Source organism: Ornithodoros turicata, chromosome 1 (assembly GCF_037126465.1).
Source record: "Ornithodoros turicata isolate Travis chromosome 1, ASM3712646v1, whole genome shotgun sequence".
Taxonomy (NCBI): Eukaryota; Metazoa; Arthropoda; class Arachnida; order Ixodida; family Argasidae; genus Ornithodoros; species Ornithodoros turicata.
Genome location: NC_088201.1, coordinates 139,525,898 through 139,546,193, shown reverse-complemented (window position 1 = coordinate 139,546,193; position 20,296 = coordinate 139,525,898). Strand labels below are relative to the sequence as shown.

The 20,296-nt window shown below is 48.6% G+C and overlaps 1 protein-coding gene across 1 annotated transcript; it reads right to left on the bottom strand.

Moving 5' to 3' along the window:
* Positions 1-9,337: 9,337 nt before the first annotated feature.
* LOC135385914 (uncharacterized) lies at positions 9,338-10,637 on the bottom strand. The gene is made up of 2 exons (XM_064615541.1): positions 9,899-10,637; positions 9,338-9,840 (listed from the first exon to the last, which is right to left on the bottom strand). The coding sequence occupies exons 1-2, from the start codon at positions 10,635-10,637 to the stop codon at positions 9,338-9,340; spliced, it is 1,242 nt and encodes a 413-aa protein (XP_064471611.1).
* Between the last annotated feature and the right edge of the window lie 9,659 nt (positions 10,638-20,296).

The window sequence follows — 20,296 nt, the reverse complement described above, 5'->3', positions numbered from 1 at the left end:
CTGCTTCATCAGTCGGTTCTCTTGGGCTGTTAGTGGTGATCGGGTGGCTGAGGCATAGTACTCTCCTTCATGGTAGCACCAACTACATCCGCAGTACCCGTGAAACCCGACATTGTTTTGCATGGGGGGCAGAGATAGTCCCCAGCAGAGCATGGTCCAATAAATTTGTTTTTAACAATGCTTCGTGGCTTCGATGATTTTCATGACTTCCATATCACATCACTCAAAATATCCTTTGCATCGTCTACAGAGTCCGAGGAAGGTGTTCATGTTCGGCTTTCCGTTACCACAGTTAAAAGCATGTGCTTCTACCTCACAGTTTGCGGCAGCTCGTTTATCATCAAGCTCTTGACCAAGCTGATTTTTGCTGATTTAAATACTTGTGCCCCATGGATATTAAATGTATAAGAGAAGTTGTCAATGGATGACAAGACCTAACCGGGCTGGCATAATGCTAATACTTTGCTCCGTCCAAGATACCTTCAAATTTGTATGCCTCCTACTTTTGTATAGTGACTTCTGGCAACCTCTTATCTAGTGTTTGGTTTACACTGCACTATGGCGCTTCATAAGGTGCTCTCCGGAGAAGGAGCAAGAATGAAGGAGGTTGCGCCTTCTGCTACTGCTAAATATTAATTACATCTTTAAGATTTTCTATTTATCACTATATGATGCACGACAGTACTACTAGCCAAACATTGCGCATCTGTGAAGGCACAGTGCGACTGAGAATATTACACCGAAGCTGGAATATGTGCTCTGATAGAATACATTATGTAGTGCATTGATCGAGTAAATCATCCAGTTCACATCGAGTCTAATTCATTTTTGCGGGAATTCATTTACACTAATTGGAAAGCTCTACACATCTAATGTGACTATACCAGAAAAAAACCTACTGGCGAATTCAAATAGAGAACCATTCCAATGAGAAATATTCTCCTGGGGCTCATTGGCTCAATGACAAGACGAGGACAGTCAATGGGTTTGAAGCCACCGCTTCTCATTACATCTCATTAACACTTTCTGTGATTTCTCATTACATCTCATTAACACTTATTGTGATTTCTCATTAAGACTTATTGACTATTGCACCATTTTCAATGTGATATTTGTCCCAAATCATCTATTGGGGATGATAATTTTCGCAGTTAGTGAATGAGATTTCTGCACATGATATCCAATAGGTTCAGTTAGATTTTGCATAGGATTCTGAACGAGACAGTTTCCAGCAGGGTATATGATGAAATACAGAACATACAATTGACGCGTTCTGGTTACGTCTGTACGAAATATAAATATATATAAATATATATGCAAACGAAATGTAGGAATACATCCATGTCACTTAATGAAATAGAACACAGCTATTATCATCAAAAGAGGATTGCTGTCTCTCTACACATATACGACTGTTGATATACTGCGGTGGTGGTGGTGATGGTGAAGGGCTTGCCGTTGTCGGCCTGACGTATATATGGGCAACGTCACGACTGACGCCCTGGGGAAATGTGCGTCCTGTGCCGACTTCTAAGGGGAACTGTGCCGACATATGTCTGAAAGCGTCTGAGGAAGACCCAGGAAAAACCCCAGACAGCACAGCCGGCACCGGGATTCGAACCCGGGTACCTGCACTGAGTATACGGGAAATTTTGCAACAAATCCGCAGTGAGCTCAACGAATGCATATACAGTATACAAAAAACGAATTCGGTACTGTTTTACACTGTCGTTTTTGCTCTCTTACTTTTCTCCGTTCGCAACATTGTTTCTAGTTTTGTTTTGTTCTTAAGCGTGGTGACGACACCGAGTCCGCGCAGTTCCGTTCTAATTTCCCCAGCGCTCATGGTGTTTGGCGTCTGCAATGTTTGTAGTACCGGACGTTCCACTGCTGACCGAAACCCTTTTTTCCAAGATTCTTGAATTCCGCTGTGCCAATAATCATCGTCTTGCTTCACATACGTACGCGCAGTTCTGGTGCGGGTAACATTTTCTGCCCTCTTTCCCAGTCTCAGTGCGTCAGCCGCGGGCTTCCACTTGTTCGATTTCGTGTGATGAATTTTCTTCAAGACGTCGTATTTCTTTTCGATCTTCTGACCCGAGAATGATGCGAGGCAGCCGAACTTTTCATGTTTTACGGAAGCATGATGGACTAAAATATGGATATATGGAGTAGCACCGTTGACTCCATAGCCTTTCCTGCTCTTTCCGAGGATCGTAAACAAACCCAAAAATTTGATTCCTTTTTCTTGAACACCTTCCCCTGTTTCGTTCCTCTGAAAATGGTCCATTGACTACTTAAATATCTTCCAGAACTCCACGACAAAATGCTCTGTTTCACGATGCATAGTTCCCTTAATCGTGTCCGGAAGTTGTCACAGCAGTGTTCCGCAGTCGTCGCCCGTCAAAGTGGTGAATTGGCGTCCTTTTCTCTCGTCCTCCCATACTTGAAATTTCACCCCGCAACTGTTCACAAGTTTCACAAAGTTTCCTAAGTGATGCTACAGGGATCACGGACTTTATCTCTTGCATCGAGGTCGTCCAGTTCAATAAACACGTTCCCAAAAAGACGATGGAAAATTCTTATGCGTATGTGGAGTGTATCTGGAACAATCAGCGATGGATCGATCTTGAACAGAACTGCATCTTGCGCTCCATGTGTGAGATTGTCACTGTCAGTTTCCAAATTTTCTAATGTGCGTAGAACAGGAGGTTCGCTGAAATAATCTACAGGAGCCTCCGGGTTTGCTCTTTCTCTTGGACTCGCTGTGCAAAAGGGGCAAGGGTAACTGGAACTTGCTGTTTGCAAACCCATTACTAATAAAATGAATTTGAGATCAACGCCGAGGTATACTGTCAGAGGTATGAATACGTCGTCTAATGTTATACCTTTACTGTCAATGACAAGGTTTACCTCGTGGATTACGGTCTGGAACGATTCTCTGACTGAGAAATAGTTTTCTGAAACTGCAGCTATGGCTAGCAGACGGTGCCCCTTGGGACTATGTATTTGCTGATCTGACTCCAAAACGACGAAAGACAGCGTCGTCCACGATGTTTTCCTGCTTATATTGCAGCCGTCCCCTTCGATTTTGATTGTTAAAGATGAACGCGCGAAGTCACTCAGTCCTCTCCTTGTATTTATGGCCATTTCTCTGATGACGTATTCGAGCTCATTGAGAAAGCACACCCGAGCTCCGAGGGCCACCCCTAGGGTCCTCGTTATCTCCAGTTGAGAGTCTAGGCGTTCGCGGTAGTTGTTGATGAGTGCCAATGAGGGAAGTCCATTTATAGTACGACTTACTTCTTCTCAAAAAGTGTTGCTGACGCCCGTGCTCATCTAATGTTCTTACAACTTCCTCAACAATTTATTTGTCGCTGCGACACAGCTCGTCGTATAACGAAATGCCGGAACAGCCAAAATGCTTCCTGACGCCCAATTGGACAGTATTCGTTTTTCCTGTGTCGCTGCAGAAAATGTTATGCAAGATGCCTGTCAGGTCGTTTTCAAGTACTTCTTTTACGCTGAGTCCGAAAGTATTCAGTAGGTCTCCTATTGATGCGTGCATGCACTGAGCAGCCTTTTGCAAGCTTCCGCTTATTCTTTCTCCTAGATCCATCTCCCACTTTCTTTCCCTCGCTTCTCGCACTTGCTATTTCTTGCAGTTTGTCGTTTTCGCTGTTAAGTACACAGGTTTCCGTCTCTAAAGTTTGTATCCTGACCTTCATACCGGATAGTGTGCGGGATAGTTCTTCATTCTGGCGCTGACATTTGTCGTCTTCGTCCCTTCCGATTCTACGTCTTCATGCACTGTGGACGTTGTGCAAAGTTGGTCACAATTTGGCCTAACTCAGGGCACACGTGTGTTTCATGAGTTTGCGTCTCCGATCCAAGGAAAAGCCACCGCCTCCGCCTAAGGGGTTCTTCTTCTTTGAAACTTTCAATACAAAGAAAATGATTCTGCAAGTTCACAGGCAAGCTCTCCGAACCCAGATAAATGATCTGAGCTGCGCAGCCAATATGCTGTGTGGCCTACTTTTCGGTCCGCATTTTCGGCGTGCCCAAGAATTTTCCCATTGGCAACGTTGTCAAGAAAAATAATTCGCTTCTCTTTGGTCAGTCCTCCGTCGCTCGGGTCCCAAACCTGCTGCAAAACACCGTGAAGAGCCGGTCCATTCATCGATTCTCCCCGTCAATTCTGCAAGTGTGCATCTGTCGTCGCACCTCACAGACCTTCTCTCCAAAACGCCAAAGTTCTGCCTAATGTGAAACCTTCAAAGTTCGACTTAATCTCCGACGTGGACCTCATACCTTGAAAGATGAAAGTCACTGAAAAGGTTAGCCAGCTGTAGGACTCGAACGCACATCTTCTGGATTACCGGTCCAGGGCTCTACCAATTGCGTTAAGCTAACACGCCTCCACAGTGACTTCCAAGGGTGCGTCATCTGAAGGGACAAACCAGCCACTCTCTCACTCATCCTCCTTTCACTCCCCCAATGTATTTGTCCCTTCTATGTTGTTCCAGCCTCATGTTCAACAGCTGCCGCTTGCGTAGATCCCGTCGTATGAGTGTGTGTATGAGTGAGCAACAATGTAAGAGTGAAAGGAGGATGAGTGAGAGAGTGACCGGTTTGTCCCTTCAGATGACGCACCCTTGGAAGTCACCGTGGAGGCGTGTTACATACCTCGCTAGTGGATGGGCCACTGATAAATAGTGTAGCGTCGTCGGCATTTAAGATGGTTTTACACGCGAGTTGTGTCGGAAGGTCGTTAATAAAGGCGAGGGACAGATACCTGCTCATAGTGAACCTTGCAGGAAGCTTAGTTTGTGGTCCTGATATCCGAAATAGTCTGTTCCAGGAAAACGTACTGGCGTCTGTTAGTCAAATAGCTTTTAAGTAGAGCGAGTGGTAAACCACATATTCCATTTTTCTAATTTATTGAAGAGGAAATTGCGGTCAATTAGATGAAATGTTGTGATGTTATACCCAACACATATCCTTACTGCCAAATATTGTTTTCTACTCTAAACCGGTGAACTCAGAGGCCTATTATTCTAAATAGTCTAGCTAGTTCAATAATTAAATTTAATGAGAGCTTACTTTTACAGCGACAGCTGTTAAGGTCCAATTTCGTGAAGATCCTGTCCCGTACGTCGCATCGCCGAAAACCCTTCTTCTCCCTTGGCCTGAGACGAAGTGAAGAAACGAAGAAAAGGTGCGCGATGGGGATTGATCGGTTGGGAGAGCCACGGTTGATCTCGCGTTGGCGTCATGTGCCACCGAGAAAAAAGCAGCGGCGTACCTGCTCACATATCATGACTTGTGAATAGTTGCGCTGCGCGCGTACTATCCTCTCGTCGCCCGCAGAAGCAGCCGGGACGGTATGGCGTGTGTATATGCCTATGTGGAGATGAACAGCGGCAGTATGGGTCGTCCTAGGAATTGTACGCACGGAAGATGATCTTGCTGCGGACTACAATCGATAGGGCGAAGCATGTACGTAGTGACAGGTGAGCTCAAATAAACAACTCGGTCGCTGTCGTTGCTGTGATGCCCCAGTAGCTAGGCATCATGTCTGCCTTTTTACGTATTAGACTTCTGAAACGCTATTGCACGCAGGCACAACGAGACGATACTTTCTTTTCGACATATACATCAATCACGACAACTCCCTAGTCAAGTGAAGCCCACAGTCCGAGGCACCTCTCAGTAAGGTATGAAGTTCGTCACCCAAAGCGTTCTTGAGATAGATGACGTCAACCAAAAAGTGTCTCGTTTTGCCTCACTTTACCCGTTGTAGTGGAGAGGAGGATGAAGAGAAACGTTTGCTAAGAAGTGTAGGTAGTGACGCGAATATCACGTATTTTGTTGTCAGAGAGGTTGTTGGAGCTAGGAGGTAGTAGCGTAACGGACTGGACAGGACACTCGGGAGAGGTCTTTTCCAGTCACGAAAAAATTTGCCACTTTTCAACACCAAAAATACTCGTTGTGTGGGTGCGACCTAACGGCAGAGGAGGGCGCAGTGGGCGAGGGCAGTATGGAGAGATAGAAAATAGGAGATGGCGTCACAGAAGCGTATCAAGAAACGAGATTGATTGTTCTGTTTGGATTGTTCGTGTTACAGTGGTGCTAGGAAATATGATGAGGCAGGCAACGCGGAAGGAGAAGAAAGGACTACCTCAGCCTGCGAAGGTTTGGAAACAACTGAAGGTTTATTGTCGCTCCTCGCGCTCGCCTCAGCTGAGCGCTCGTCGTCGTCTTTAGATAGCTGCGCTACAGGGCTCCCCCTAGACACTGGTGCTTTACCAGTGGAGAGCGCCAGGCGACAGCGTTTTGTCGAGAACGGTTAGGCGGACGACCTTTGTGTCGTGTCGGCAGAACGGGGAGCTGCGCCGGATAGGTGATAGCTTCGACATATGCTGGTTTGAGCCGGTCCTGGGAAACCGTTGTATGATGACCGGTGATGTCGACAGTGACTGTCTTGTCGTCGCGGGAGAGGACCTGGTGCGGGACTGTGTATACCGGAATAAGCGTTGGCTTCACGTGGTCCGCACGGATGAACACGTGGGAAGACTTGTTCAGGTCGGGGTGTACGAATATCTTTCTGTATAAAGGCTGCCGAGGCGGAGCCGGTTGGATGGTGCGGAAGTGATCTCGGAGTTGTTTGACGAAGTCGCCACCTGCGGCAGGGTGCCTGGGAGGGTGCTCCAAGAAATCGCCAGGTAAGCGTAATGGGCAGCCGAAGACTGCTTACTGGACACTTAAGGTCCTGCTTGAGGGAGGACCTGAGGCCAAGGAGGACCCAAGGGAGGTGGTCAACCCAGTTGGTGGGGTCGGGGCGCGCGCAGATCTCGGCTTTCAGTTGCCTGTGTAGCCGCTCAACCATCCCATTTGCCGCAGGGTGGTAAGCGGTGGTCGTGATGTAACAGCAACAAGAAGGGTTGAGAAGCTGCGTGAGGTGAATTGCCTGCCCTTGTCGGTAGTGACGATGGCAGGGCAGCCGAAACGAGGGACCCAGGCAAGAAGGAATGCACGACCGACGGTGTCAGCGGTTATGTCGGTGATGGGGACGACCTCTGGCCAGCGCGTGAATCGATCGACTGCCGTGAGAAGGTATCGGCAGCCATGAGAGATTGGCAGTGGGCCGACTAAATCGAGGTGAAGATGGTGGAAGCGGCCGGCTGGGCTCGGGAACGGCCGAATAGGCGTCTTTGTGTGGCGCTGTACTTTCGACCGCTGACAAACGATGCAGGACTGAGTCCACCTGCGGATGTCCCTGTTGATTCCCGGCCAGACGTAACGATCGGCGATGGCCTTATGCGTCGCGCGCACGCCGGGATGAGCAATGTCGTGGTATTCGGCGAATATCTTGCGTCGCAAAGGCTCGGGGACGAATGATCGAGGTCGGACACATCATCAGGTCGGTGGACACATCATACAAGAGGGGTCGTCCAAGCCGGGTAGGTAGACGGGCTTGAGCTGCAGAGACGATGCGCCGGCTAGGTGGTCCTTTACTTCGGCTTCCTGTGCTTGAGCTTGCAAAAGCTGCTCGGCATTCACAGGAGAGGGCAGAAACGGTATGGCGTGGATGCGCGAAAGAGCGTCAGCTGCCGAATTGTCGACAACTGGAATGTGGCGAACGTCCGTGGAGTACTCAGATATGAACGCCAGCTGGCGGGTTTCTCGCTCGGAGTAGCCGGAATGGTTGCCGATGAATGCGAACGTCAATGGCTTGTGATCAGTGAGCACATGGAATGCACATCCAGCCAGTAGACAGTGGCGTAGCCAGACCTCCAAGGTAGGGGGGGGGGCTCGACAAGAAAACTCGCCCCCCCCCCGCTGACCCTGTGTCGACAACACACACATACTTGTGCACACTGCAAACTGAGGATTAAAAAAAGGAACGAAAATAGTTTATTTAGACGTTCACAATACGATTACATGTATAGGCTGTCATGACCAATGAGGTGGTGTCACGAGATTGGAAGTATTTTGAAAGGTTCATACTTTGAAAACCATTCAAGAGTGCTTCTTAGATAGACGCCACGAACTGCAAGAACTTTCGCGATCGTCACACTGGTCCCCCCCCCCCCGCCCCCATATATTATGTTCTCGGATTTGCACGATATATGTGGGCCGGTCCGTGGCAGGTAGGGGGGGCTCGAGCCCCCCCCCCCCTAGCCCCCCCCCCCCGTGGCTACGCCACTGCCAGTAGATAACGGTAGTGCTTCACAACAGCGTAGACGGCAAGAAGCTCGCGGCCGAACGTGATGTAGCGTGCTTCAGCGGGCTTGAGGCGGCGGGAGAAGAAACCGAGCGACCGCCACTCGCCGTCAGCAAACTGCTGCAGAACAGCACCAACGGCTGTGGTCGAAGCGTCCGTCATCAGGCGTGTTGGGCCAGAGGGAACATGATGAACGAGCAATGTTGTGCTCACCAAAACTTGTTTAGCCGCCTGAAAGGAACTCTCTGCTTCCGGAGACCAGGGGAACGGGGAAGTGGATGGTTGCGGTGCCCTTAGGAGGTCGGTGAGGAGAGGTAGGATGAATGCGCAGTGGGGAATGAAGCGACAGTGGAAATTGAGCAAGCTCAAGAACTGTCGGAGCTGTCGGACTGTTTTCGGGCGCAGGAAATTGCGGATGGCTTGAGCTTTCGACTCCAGCGGGCGTGCTCCTGCCGTGCTGGTCGATGTGATGGCCAAGGAACTGGGCTTCGCTTTGTCCGAAACTACACTTCTTTATGTTGATCACCAGGCCGTGCTCCTGAAGGCGTGTGAACACTCGGCGGAGATGATCGATGTGTTCTTGCTGGGAGGCGCTTGCAATGAGGAGATCGTCTATGTATGCATAGACGAATGGCAATCCCCGTAGCACGTCATTGATGAACCGCTGGAACCTTTGCGCTGCATTGCGCAGGCCGACTGGCATCCTCACGAATTCATATGGCCCAAAGGGTGTAATAATGGCGGTCATCGAGATGTCGGACGGGTGCACAGGGATCTGGTGATAAGCCTTAACCAAATCCAGGGTAGTAAATACTGTGCAGCCCGCAAGATCAGCCGTGAAATCGTGAATATGGGGCAGCGGGTACCTGTCCGGTATTGTCTTGGTGTTAAGTTATAATCCCCGCACGGCCTCCAGTCACCTGTGTCTTTCTTCGGTACCATGTGTAATGGTGGTGCCCAACTACTGGAGGACGGGCGGATGATGCCCAGGTCCAACATATGCTCAGACTCTCGTTTGGCTATGGCGAGACGATCACCGTGGAGCCGGCGGTAGCGAGAGGAGACGGGAGGGCCGGTGGTAGCGATGTGGTGTGTCACGTTGTGTTTGACTTAGGCCTTCAGGTTACAGGGCTTCGTAATGTCCGGGAACTCGTCCAGAAGCGCGGCGTATGGCGAAGGAGGACGAAGCGCGCGGATACCGGTCGGAGCTTGCGGAGACGAGGCACCTGTTACCTTAAGCGTAGTGGTGCTGTCACATAAGCGACGATGGCGGACATTAACGGCAAGGTTGAAGAATGCCAAGAAATCGGCGCCTAGTTTGGGTTGCGTGACGTCGGCGATAACGAACACCCAGCGGAAAGTTCGCCTCAGTTCAAGGTCGAGCGTTAAGGAGCGTAGCCCATATGTCTTGATCGCTGTGCCGTTTGCGGCTTGAAGGTTTGAGCCGGAGTGGGAACGGCGACGATCAGCAGCAGACGCTGGAATTACGCTGAACTCAGCGCCAGTGTAGACCACAAGACGGTAGCCTGCGATGCGGTCGCGTATAGTGAAGAGGCGGCTGGGAGTGGGGCCGGGATCGCCTGCCGCCATCACTGATCGGCCCGTTGGTTTTCCTGCCAAGCGCAGGGTGAGACGCAACGTTGAGCTCTGTGCCGAAAACGATGATGGTACCAGAAAAGCCGGTTAGCGGCCTGGGGTTCTTGAGAAGGAGTCGGTGATGAGCGACGGCGGGATAGGGGAGCGGAACGGCTACGGCGCCGGCAGCCGTGAGAGACTGCAAGGCATCAGTGAGCTGTTGAAGCTGGAGCTCAATGCGGTCCAAGCGCGGGGACTGCTCCGAGGTGGCTGCGGCCATGATGGACGGCTTAGGGGGCTCTGAGTAATCCGCAATCCGGTCAGCCAATGTGGCCAGTCGGTCGAGGGATAAATCTTCCGACCCTGCCAAAACCACACGCATCGCTTGCGTAAGTCTTTGAAAGAACACCTCTCTCAAGATGGGTTGCTGCGCTTCGGTAGCGGAATCGCCGAGGAGCTGTTTCATGCGATGGAGCATCTGCGATGGCTTACGGTCGCCCAAGTCTTCATCAGAGAATAGCTGCTCGAGTTTAGCGCGTGCGGACACTTCCATTCTGTCCAAGATGGCGGTCCTCAGAACGTCGTACGGCTGATCGAGCTGAACTGCGGCGAGGACGTCGTCCAGTTCTGCCGCAACTTCCGGAGGAAGACCAGCCAAAACGTGAAAATACTTTGACTGTTGGGACTGGATATGTCGAAGCTGAAATTGGGTCTCGACTTGTCTGAACCAAGACGGCGGGTTCTGGCGCCAAAAAGGGGGCAACCGCAGCGTAGTGGTCGTCGAAATAGGCGGATCATCGGCGCTGGAGGAATGATTGCCTGAGGGTGATGCCATCGACTCAGGCAAAGGCTGCGTATGTTCGACGCGGGTCACCAAATGAGGCAGGCAACGCGGAGGGAGAAGAAAGGACTACCGCAGCCTGCAAAGCTTTGGAAACAACTGAAGGTTTATTGTCGCTCCTCGCGCTCGCCTCAGCTGAGCGCTCGTCGTCGTCTTTGGATAGCTGCGCTACAATGACTTAGAACGGACAAAAAGTACTACAACACGCAACGTATTTTTAGGATACAGTTTGCATATTTCTCCTGAAAACAAGATGTGCGGAAAAAATACTAGCATATTGCTGCCAGTATTGCCATTCGACAGGCAGCCGGCGCGAACAACAGATGATCCACAGTTTTCTAAATATTGGCCTGGTGGCAAACTTCTTCAAGAAGCGTATTCAGCATAAAAAGAGGTTGCAATTCTTTCAAGAAGCAAGGATTGTTGAGGAGCATATTTTGATAGCATGCAATTTATTACTACAGTCGATCCGCGCTTATCTAGGCTTCATTTATTCAGACCCTGTGCTTCTGGACAAAAAGTACGGGGACGAATTTCTCCCCACGTACTCGGCCTCCGTTTATCCGGACATCAGCTTCCTGACTCGGACGAGAATTCCAGGGAACAGAAGTGACTAATACCGAACAATCGGCTTCGGTTATCCGGTCGTTGTCCAGGAAGTCTAGTGAAGCGAGGTCGAGAACCCTGGTTGTGGCCTCCTTTTTACTGGAACAAAGAGGGTGTTGCTAGGATGAATTTTCTCCCGTTCCGACTTTCCACGTTACACAAAAGTAATGCACTGAGCAGTCTGGTCATTGCAGACTAAGAAGGTCGTCAGTGCATTTCGAATTTGTCGTCCGCTACGCGTTCACCCAGCACGCCGAAGCGTCGACTATTTGGCATCAGCATGGCCAGCAAAGCCGCGATATGTAAGAGGAAGAAAGAAAACTCCACATAAAGATAGGATGTTGAAAGCAGGGATGCACCAGCTGTGACGGTAGAAAATGCGCGGGCGGCACTGAGAACAGCGCTAGTATTTCTCGAGCAACAGAACAATATTTCGCAAGTTAATGCCATGAGCAAAGGTTTGCAAGAACTGAATGCGTGTATTGGAATGAAATAGATGACAATGAATAGTTTTCTGTGTAGCGGTAATAAAGATGTCCTTTTAGGTGATGATGATAATTGGAGGTTTTTGGCGCAAAAGCGACTGAGACCATAGAGCGCCAAAAACTGTGGTTGTAAACGAGTCAACTTAGAAGTAAAACTAAAAATGATGGAATTAAGAGAGAGAAACAAATCTAGACATAGAGGTGGATATAAAAAATTGAGCTAAAAATTACAAGTTCCCAAGCATTCCTATATCTCTGAAGAAACTGAAAATGTCCTCGAAAGGGACAAAAAGCTCATCACCCAGTAGAAGAGTTGGATGAAGAGGTAAAAAGTACTTGTAGCACTCAGTAAAGTGACAATTTCGATGAGGTTCGTGCTGTGGACACGATATCAAAATATGTACTATAGAAATGGGCTCGTCACAGTGAGTGCACTGTGGAGGCTCCTCCCCACGAAGTAGGAGGCTTTGTAATAGGTAAGTGTGTCCAATTCTGAGCCTGTGCCTCAGGACATCACAGAAGCGCTGTTCCAATGTGTCCGTGTGATGACCGATGCGTGGCTTTACGAGGTGGTTTGTTCTGTGTTTGTGAATCCCAGAATTCTTGCCATTTTGCGTTAATGTCGCTTTTTAGCACCCGTCTGAAGTCGTGAAAGGGAATGTCAAGTGGACTGATCTCTAACGCAAGGGCAGCTGAAGCAGCTCGATCTGCCTGTTCGTTTCCTGGGATACACACATGGCTGGGCACACAGCAAAACGTTAGGCTATAACCACTATTTATGACCCTATTTACCAAGAAAAGCGCTGTCTTAACCAACAGTTTCTTGGTTCTCTGCAGACCATGCAGGGCGTGTAGAGAGCTTAGAGAATCTGTGTAGATTACAGCACATCTAACGCTGATTTGCAACATAAAATTGAGGGCTAAAGTAATTGCGTACACTTCGGCAGTAAAAATAGATGCCACTGGATTTATGCGATGCGACCTTGTCACTGCTGCAGAAACCATGGCACACGAAACACTGCTAGTGGTTCGTGATCCATCAGTGTATATTTCCACGTGATCCTCAAAGGAGTGTTTCAATTCTTCAAACTCCTGTTGAAGAACCAGGGGTGATGTGTCCTTCTTGTCATACTTGGTTAGGGAATAATTGTAGCCGGGTTGTGGCTGGCACGGGGGGACTTCCAGACCGGATTCTAGAATCCAGGAATCCCGACAGGAGATATCATAGAGTTCTTGATAGTATGATACCCTCATGCTGAACGGACGTACAACTGATAGTCTACTTCCGAAAAGTCGACGAAACTGTGTGCCCTGGACACAAGACAATGCAGGGTGTTGATGATAGCTTTTAATTTTAAGGGCGCAGAGAATAGCGAGGTAGCAACGACGTCTCTCCAAAGACTATTCGTTGCACTCTACGTACAAACTCTCCACTGGTGAGGTTGGGAAAGCTCCAATCGCTTACCATAGCCCTTGATGATGTATAGGGTCAATTAATTTAAGGACAGATGATCGAGCCGAACCATATACTACAGAACCATTGTCCATCCTGGACCGAATTACTGATATGAATATTTTGGGCAGCACATCTCTGTCTGCTCCCCAGGTCTTATGGGATATAACCTTCACCAGAGCCAAAGATTTCGTACATTTTGTCTTCAGTTCTTTGATGTGTGGCAAGATCGTGGGTTTTCTGTCAAATACCATTTACAGGTATTTGTGTTCTTCCTGGACTGCATGGTCCTGACCATTGATGGACAGTGTTGGGTTTGGAAGCAGTCCTCTTTTCCTGGAAAATAGGACACACACGGTCTTTTCTGGGGAGAACTTAAATCCATTTTGATCAGCGCATCTGAGAAGTCTGTTTATCGTCAGCTGGAGCTGCCTCTGACATGTATTCAAATTTGCCGAGGAGTAAGAGATTTGCACATCATCGACGTACAACAAGTAGGGCACAGAAGGAGGAATTGCGGTAGCTATTGAATTCATTTTCACAATAAAAAGAGTGACACTGAGTACTGAACACTGAGGGACTCCGTTTTCCTGAGCAAATGTCCTTGATAGTGTGGTACCGAACTGTACCCTGAAGGTTATCCCGTGAAGAAAATTGAAGACACAACGTACAAGTCAGCCGCTTATGCCTAAAGAATGCAGATCTAGTATGATAGCATGCCGTCGTGCTGTGTCATACGCCTTTTCCAGGTCAAAAAATACCGAGACACAGTGACTCCGCCTGACAAATGCCTCTCTGATTGCGGTTTCCAAGCGGACAAGATGATCTGTTGTGGAACGGCAGCTCGAAAACCACATTGATTATTGTCTAGGCAGTTTCACTTCGAGGTAATACATCAGCCTGATATTAACCATTCTCTCTCGAAACTTTTTCCAATACAACTAGTGAGAGCAATGGGCCTATAGCTCGTAGGGGAGGGGGATATGGTTATTACGAAAAAAAAGAAGAAAAACCAGGCAAAAAGGAAAGGTCAGCCAGACAGGAGCCCACTTGCTATTCCTTTAACAAAAACAGAAAAGGAAAAAGACGCAAGCGGCACATTGGCAGCAGGGGAGCATGAGTACACGATCGCTCAGAGGCAGTCTAGGAGCCCACAGTCACCCAGGAAGCATAATAGCGCTCTGGTAACAGTCTATTGCTGCTGCCCTACTGGGCCCAGTAGGGTGGCCAAAGAGAGGTCTCCGTGCCCCAGGGCAGATAGGCGGTGCGTGAGTGCAGCCCGGGGAGCGGCATATCTTGGGCAGGTCAAGAGTAAATGATGGGTGTCGGTGTCGGTGGAGCAGGAGGGCATGCCGAAGAGGGACGCTGCTTGATCATGAACAGGAAAGATGGAGTACGGGCAACATTCAGGTGAGACGATGGAGAGCTGACTCTTCCTTTCGAGACAGCCGTAGCGACACAGTGAAGGCCATCTTCGGGTCAATGCGGTGGAGGAAGGTGTTGGCTGCGACAGTGTTTTCCATGAAAAGGCGGGTGTCGAAGGAAAAGCGCCGGCGGACGTGTATGCGGCAGACGGATGGTGATAACGGGCCGACAGTGTTGCACTCAGCTGCGCCATGAGCGCGCCTCGCTGCTGCCTCGGCACATGTGTTTCCCAGCAAGCCAATGTGGCTTGGCACCCACTGAAACCACACGGAGTGGCCGGAGCTGACGAGGAGGTTGTGCACAGTCAGGATCAGTGAGCGGATGTCAGAAACAACTTGCGAGCGAGGTGAACACATTGCCTCCAGCGCCGACTTGCTGTCTGTGAGGACTGTTCGTAGCTCGTAGGGTTTGATGCGTCCTTTCCTGGTTTCAGGAGAGGAATTACTGTAGCGACCTTCCATGCTGATGTCATTTGTCCACTACCCCAGACGTCATTGAAAAACTTGAGCATGCCTTCTTTGGATTTTTCTGACAAATGGGCAAGCATGGAGTAGCTGATTCGATCTGGGCCCGGAGCACTAACATTTATTGATGATAGTGCCTGCAGGAGTTAACGGGCAGTGAAAGGTTGGTTATATGCACAGTCCTCACCTCCCGTTGTTGAAATAATTAGTTGTTCTTCACGTCGTTTGACGCTTAAGTATTTGTTAGTGTAATGGGAGGAATTTGATATATTGTGAAAGTGCTGACCCAATACATCAGCTTGTTCATCCAGGCTCTGGCATGGAACTCCGTTTACCTGAAGCAGAGGGACAGAAAAGCTTCTGTACTCTCCTTTGATCTCTCTAATTCTGTCCCACACTACCTTTGATGGGGTGTTATGTGTTAAAGACGGGACAAAATTGCGCCAGGAGGACGGTTTGGGTTTTCTACCCCTGCCTCCACCCTTTTCTCTCTTCTTCATAGCCTGGGAAAAAGAAGGAAGACTCGACGACGACTTCTGCGACGACCAGTCATCGTCCTCGACGTCCATACTGTGGCTTGCATTTACAGACGATCACTAGTGCTGCCCTCCCAGATGGAGAGGCTGCCAGCAGCCTCTACGGCAGCTCACCTCGTTACTCACGGAACTCCTCGTCACTGGGAAACTCACCTCGTTAGTACCAGCCACTTGGCTGGCAGCAGATATTGGAGGAGGGCGCACTTCCATGTCCTTCTCCTTTTGTTGGGGAGCGTGGAGTGGAGGCCCAACGGTTTGTGTCTCCACGGACACTCTGAGGGGCGCCACTCTTCTGCGCACCACCTCAGAGAAAGAACTCTTCTTCTGGAACTCTAGTTGGGCCTTAGCTGCTTTGTATGAGGTGTTCTGCTCCGTTCTGATCTTGAGGGCTCGTTTTTCGTCTTGCCATCGTGGGCAGGACCTAGAATATACCGGGTGCCCACCCTGGCAGTTCACACATTTGAAGTAATGCTGACAGGTTTCAGCCACATGGTCCTCTCCAGAGCATTTTTGGCATGTCGTCTGTCCCCGACAAGTCTGTGAGCTGTGCCCAAAGCGCTCGCATTTGAAACAGCGCTTCGGGTTGGGAATGAAAGGTCTAACGTGACAGTTGAGATAGCCGGCTTTTATGGTCGGTGGGAGTGTGTGACGCCTGAAGGACAGGATTACATGTTTTATGGGAATCTCTCTGCCCTCTCTGCGCATAGTTATCCTTTTTGCAGAAACAACACCCTCTTCCGTCAAACTCCCCTGTTCCTCAATCTCAGACTCTGAACAGTCCAGCAGCTCGACTTGGGAGATCACGCATTTCACTGTGTTTAGTGTTCTGTGAGGCGTAACCGTCACAGGTATATCGCCAATCTGTTTTAGTGGCTCCAAGGCTGAACTCTGCTGCTTGGTTTGCACCTCAATCTGGATATCCCCTGTACGAAGTTTCCTGGCCTGATACGGCTTCCCTATTGCTTGTTCGATAACCTTGGCTGTCAGAAATGGTGATAACTTGCCTAAAGTACCAGTGACATTGTTAGCATGAATTATAAAAAACTTTAGAAACCACCTTTCCACAGGTGTTTCTAAGAAATAATTCACTGCTTTTCCTTCGGGGCGGAACCGCTTGCGGTCCCGATCGTTTCTTTTAGGGTTACGTGATTCCATAAAAAAATATTCAATGCTCTGTGCAAATGCCCTGTCGACCACCACGGAACCCAACTATGGGATCGCGCTCCACGCGATAACAGGTACGTTCGCACTGTAGAGAAGTGGAGTGTAGAGTGTAGAAGAACGAGAGGACCTCGTGACGTATGCTACTCTCCTCATGTGACGAGTGACGTACATAGGCACAACTCAGGCATGTAGTAACGCCCCGTGGGCTGCGAAGTAAAAATAAAGTAGCAAGGCACGGAGCATCCAGTATATCACGCGATAATCGCGTCGGCCGTCTACGGCTGCTTGATTGAATTGCACAGCTATTACGCAGGTCAGGGCGAAAATATTTTGCATGGTGACTCCTGGTGGACAGCTTGACAGATGTGGCAGGACTTCGAGCGACATTAAATGCCACCTCGTCGCTCCTTTAAGAAAGGCAATGGGGAATTTTCGCAGTGTTCTCGTAAACCTTAAACGGAAGGAGTGCGTTCCCCTGATAGCCCGGGAAAGGACGCTCAGGAGGCTGCCTGACGCGTCCGTTACCTGCTCGTAAATCACGGACGACGCAAAGGACAAGTGTCGTTCCTTTTGTGTCGGTGTGAAGGAAACGGTATCTTTTATTCCACGAGGGGAATTTTTTGCACTTTAGTGCCCCTTTAAAGGGATACTGCTCATCAAAAACGTGCTGAAGTATGCGACCGTGTGATGTCCGTATGATCAATCGGATCACGTGAACAATCATGATCAACCGTATGATCAATCCATACAGTATGATGTTTCAATTAACACAACTTCCTATCCCCAGGTGGCACAGATAATTAGAAAACGAATATTTTCCTTTGAGTGATTCGGCGCTCCTCCACGGAAGAGCAATCTAGCAACACTGGGCGTCAACCGGTATTGTTCGAGCGCGCCTTTCTGTAGGTTCCGTTATATCGGTGGCGAGAGATTTTAGAACGAAAGCGAGGAAGCAGATGAAGTCCACGAAGAAGTTACCAAGGGCGAGCGCATACCCGAAAAGTCGTCGGCGGACAGCACGAAGCTGCCTGCGATGTCACGCAGGCTACAGGAGGCGGGGAGAGAGGCCCTTCAGAAGTTTCGGTTTCGATATAAACTTCCCAGCTCTTCTTTTCTTTGCAACTAACGAGTTTCCTACTGCCAAAAAAACTTTATTTCTCACTTCAGAAGGATGTAACGAACTTATTTACGGAGTCACTGTAAGAATTTCGAATCGTCCCGGAATATTTAATTTCGGACAGTCATTCATTAAATTACGAAAAGAATGCGTGTTAGTACCATAGTTTCGTAACGTGCAAATCGTCGGCTGTCCTGCGATAGAAGTCTCTGTCAGTCTGGACGTCGGTTCTGTCTCACAACAGGTCGCCACTTACGGATGAGACAGGTGCAAGGACTCGTGCACATCAGTCTAAACACAGTGGCCGCGCTTTGTTATTTAGTTCTTTTTCTCTGTCTTCGACTGGAAACACAGCCTTCCCTGTACGCCTTCTCCAGTTTCTCCCTCTCATTTTATTTCCTCCCTCACTTCTCGTGTCACCGGTGAGCGGGAATTCTTCCATGAGCGGTGTTTAAAAAAAATTGAAATGTGTCCGTTCACGAGAAAATACGCGGCTTCCTCTGTTCATGACGTATTGTGTGTACATTATTTGCTCTATCCACCTGTGTGTGTGAGAACGCAATACAGGCTCCAAAAAGGAGATATTATGTGCCGTGTGCAAATGGGAACGAAGAAATGCCGCTTTATTAGGTGCCCTTTTCTGGGAAGGCCGCTAGTGTACTTGTATATCAGGGACGCTACTGTGTCATAGGAAAGCTAATGTAATCAGAGCATCAGAAAAGGAGAATAACGCTACACTACGGAATGTGGCGGTTGATAGCTGGTTGTGTCCTGCATGCCATCGCAGCTCCAGGTTTAGAGCGTTTGTGAAGAGGTGTCAAGAATATATTTTTAATTGAATTGAAATGACTTCGCAAGATCGCGCAGTTCCCTCGGAAGTAAGGTGTTCGAGACGGGGTGCCAAAAGACAAGGAGTCGTTACCGTGCATTGCACAGAACACTATTCGCCTCGACGTGGGAGGTGAAGCCCCATTATTTCATTGGGATACCTTGCTCGCAGTGCTCTACTCTCCAACTGCCAAAAGGTTCGGTAGAGAATGCGATATAAGTGAGAGGAAGTCAATAGAACGAAGCAGACGAGCGTAATAGCTAAGGACGACACAAGAAAAAACACACACGATATCGGTATTTGTTACTCATCGATTCCAAACCAGGGAGAGGCTGATTCCAGTGCATTTTTGAAAAACAGGTCACTGTATGTTACGACTTACACTCTCTATATAACGCCCTATGTCTTTGTTGTTTACACAGAGCATGGAGAGCGGTGCCTCGAGCATGTGTTGACGTTGCTGCCACTGAAAACTGAATGCAAGGAGGGCCTCGTCTGCCACCAACAAAGACACGTCTGTGTGGCAGAAGACGAAGTTGTATGAACGACCACTTCGTTTATTTATAGTTTACGTCCACAGTCCTTTGTTTCTGTGAACTTTGTTATTTTCAGACTGTACTTAAATGCAATAAAATCAACGGTGAAATACAGTGGATAAAAGCAGTCAGCTTCAATGTCATTCTGAAGACTAAGGTACTGGTAAGTTGGAATTCTACCACCGGGTTTTCCCTGGGCGTTCCGGCGAAGTTTTCAGACGGATGTCGACTACGTGAGAATTCCCAAACATATCCAGAGTTGGGTAGATCACGTGACCCTTGAATAGCTGACAGGTCGAATAGGTTTGGGAACGCATGTTACGCTCTCGCCAAGTAAGCATGGAGGCGAGCGGATATTTTTTATTTCGGAAATGATGGATACGAATTAGTAATGCAAAACTATCGATAAATTGACTATCGATGCAGTCGAAAAACTATTGAGAATTGATGGTACAATCGGCAGTCTGAAAATATCGATGGTTGAGTACCGATAGTGTAGAAAAACTATGGATAGTTTTACGATAGTTGACTACCGATAGCACTCTTCTTTTATTTTCCTTTACAATCGATAGCTAGAGTTGATTCTCACTACCTATGCTTTCGTTCCCGTCTTCGTTTTCACACTGGCACAGTGACAGCGGATGCAGAACCACAAGCGACACATGTTATATCCGAAAATTTAGCAGCAATTATGTACGATGCACTTCAAGCAGCGAAAGAAGATGCTCATCATAAAATCGTATGCACTCATCAGACTGATATCCCTGTCAGTCCAGTGTAGAGAGTATCACGTCACCTTGCGATTGGTTTGATTGCCATGAGAAGCTCAGGTTCTGCGTCGGAGGGAAAGCTACTCTCTGTTGTATTATAAAACTTGTATAATGCTGAAGCATTTTATTTTTCTATTTTTATCTGGTCCCCGATAGTTTTTCGACAGCCGACTATCGATAGTTTACTATCTATAGTTTTCTTACTATCGGCAGTCAACTACCGATAGTACTATCGATAGTATCGATACTACTATCGGTAGCCCTGCAT

What these genes read in the sequence shown, in the direction of transcription:
- LOC135385914 (XM_064615541.1), bottom strand. Translation starts at nt 10,637, where the DNA reads ATGGCATCACCCTCAGGCAATCATTCCTCCAGCGCCGATGATCCGCCT. An exon ending in GCCGCTAACCGGCTTTTCTG is followed by an intron (nt 9,841 to 9,898) that starts GTACCATCATCG and finishes TGCGCTTGGCAG; the next exon opens with GAAAACCAACGGGCCGATCA.